Raw genomic sequence first — 1,166 nt, forward strand, 5'->3', positions numbered from 1 at the left:
TGTTACTGTATTCGCATATATGTTTCAAGTTGCTGTTGCCTTTGGTTTAAAGTTCATTAACACCTAAACAACTTGAGCACTTGTAGAGTCCAATCAATTATAGATTATTATGGCGTGCGCGGTTTCTCCAGCACGTTCTCTGTGCGAACCAACAACCCAACCTCCAAGTTTTTACGTTTTACTAGTTACGTTTTATCATCATAGTATTCTGTTGAAGTGCCGACGACTCCAAAAAAACTGTGTCTACGTAGATAGTTGAAGCTTCGAGGGCAATAATCCCTCACATACCAACTGGGATTCGAGACTGAGTTTTTAGAATGAAGCATTGAGTACTAACCACCAACTTGTGCGCAATCATTCTCCGTTTCCCGAGACTCGTCCGTGGCTGCCATGGCACTAACGCTCTTCGAATAAAGATTTGACCGTTAGATTCAAACTTCCGGTAAAACATGTTTTTATCTTCAATACAGTATCGACGATACCAATGTAAGCGCACTAATCAGTCAACCGTACACTAAACCAACGTACACTAGTCAACGTACACACTTGCTGTTGATCATGAGTCGTCAGGCTCTATCATGTTGTACAACGCCGATTCAGCGAGTTGAGAGGTAATGCACTGCCTAACGCTGACGCGAGTCTACGAGTAGTGATCTCTGGCTCTCAAGTTAGTTGGCTCTCCCTTGTTAACAATGCCCAGGGGTTCTCAAACCCCTAATCCCGGAGGCACTCCTGCCTCCGGGTCGTTCACGCCTCTTCGCGACTCGCCGCATCCGACTGATCCCGGCATCAGGGAGGATGGCGTCGGTCGAAAGAAGCGCAAGGAAAAAGCGGACCCGGTGTCAACTCTGCATGAGGAGATGGAAGCGAAGTTGAGGATGGTAGACGTAGAAGCAGATGATGCTTTTGAAGAGGTTATACGGATTTTTACGCTGGGAGTCCAGGAAGGGCGCTACTACAAAACTAGCATCGCCTTTCTGAGGAATGTGGGGTCTTACATGGCCCAGCTCTACGCCTTCAAATGCGACGAGCTGGCGCTGGAGAGGGCGAAGAGAATTGAGCATATGGAGGAATTGGCCAAAATGAATGCGGAGAGGGAGAAAGAAAAAGAGAGCCTGCAGAGGCCATCTTATCCGTAGAGAGACAGGCACAGGTCGTGCAAGCCA

At 47.6% G+C, this 1,166-nt stretch overlaps 1 protein-coding gene across 1 annotated transcript; it reads left to right on the top strand.

The window, feature by feature from the left end:
- Window positions 1-692: 692 nt before the first annotated feature.
- Window positions 693-1,139, top strand: Pmar_PMAR022049 (hypothetical protein; the record flags this gene model as incomplete). The annotated part of the gene is made up of 1 exon (XM_002787100.1): window positions 693-1,139. The coding sequence occupies one exon, from the start codon at window positions 693-695 to the stop codon at window positions 1,137-1,139; it is 447 nt and encodes a 148-aa protein (XP_002787146.1).
- Window positions 1,140-1,166: the final 27 nt, after the last annotated feature.

This window comes from Perkinsus marinus, assembly GCF_000006405.1.
Source record: "Perkinsus marinus ATCC 50983 genomic scaffold scf_1104296930340, whole genome shotgun sequence".
Taxonomy (NCBI): domain Eukaryota; phylum Perkinsozoa; order Perkinsida; family Perkinsidae; genus Perkinsus; species Perkinsus marinus.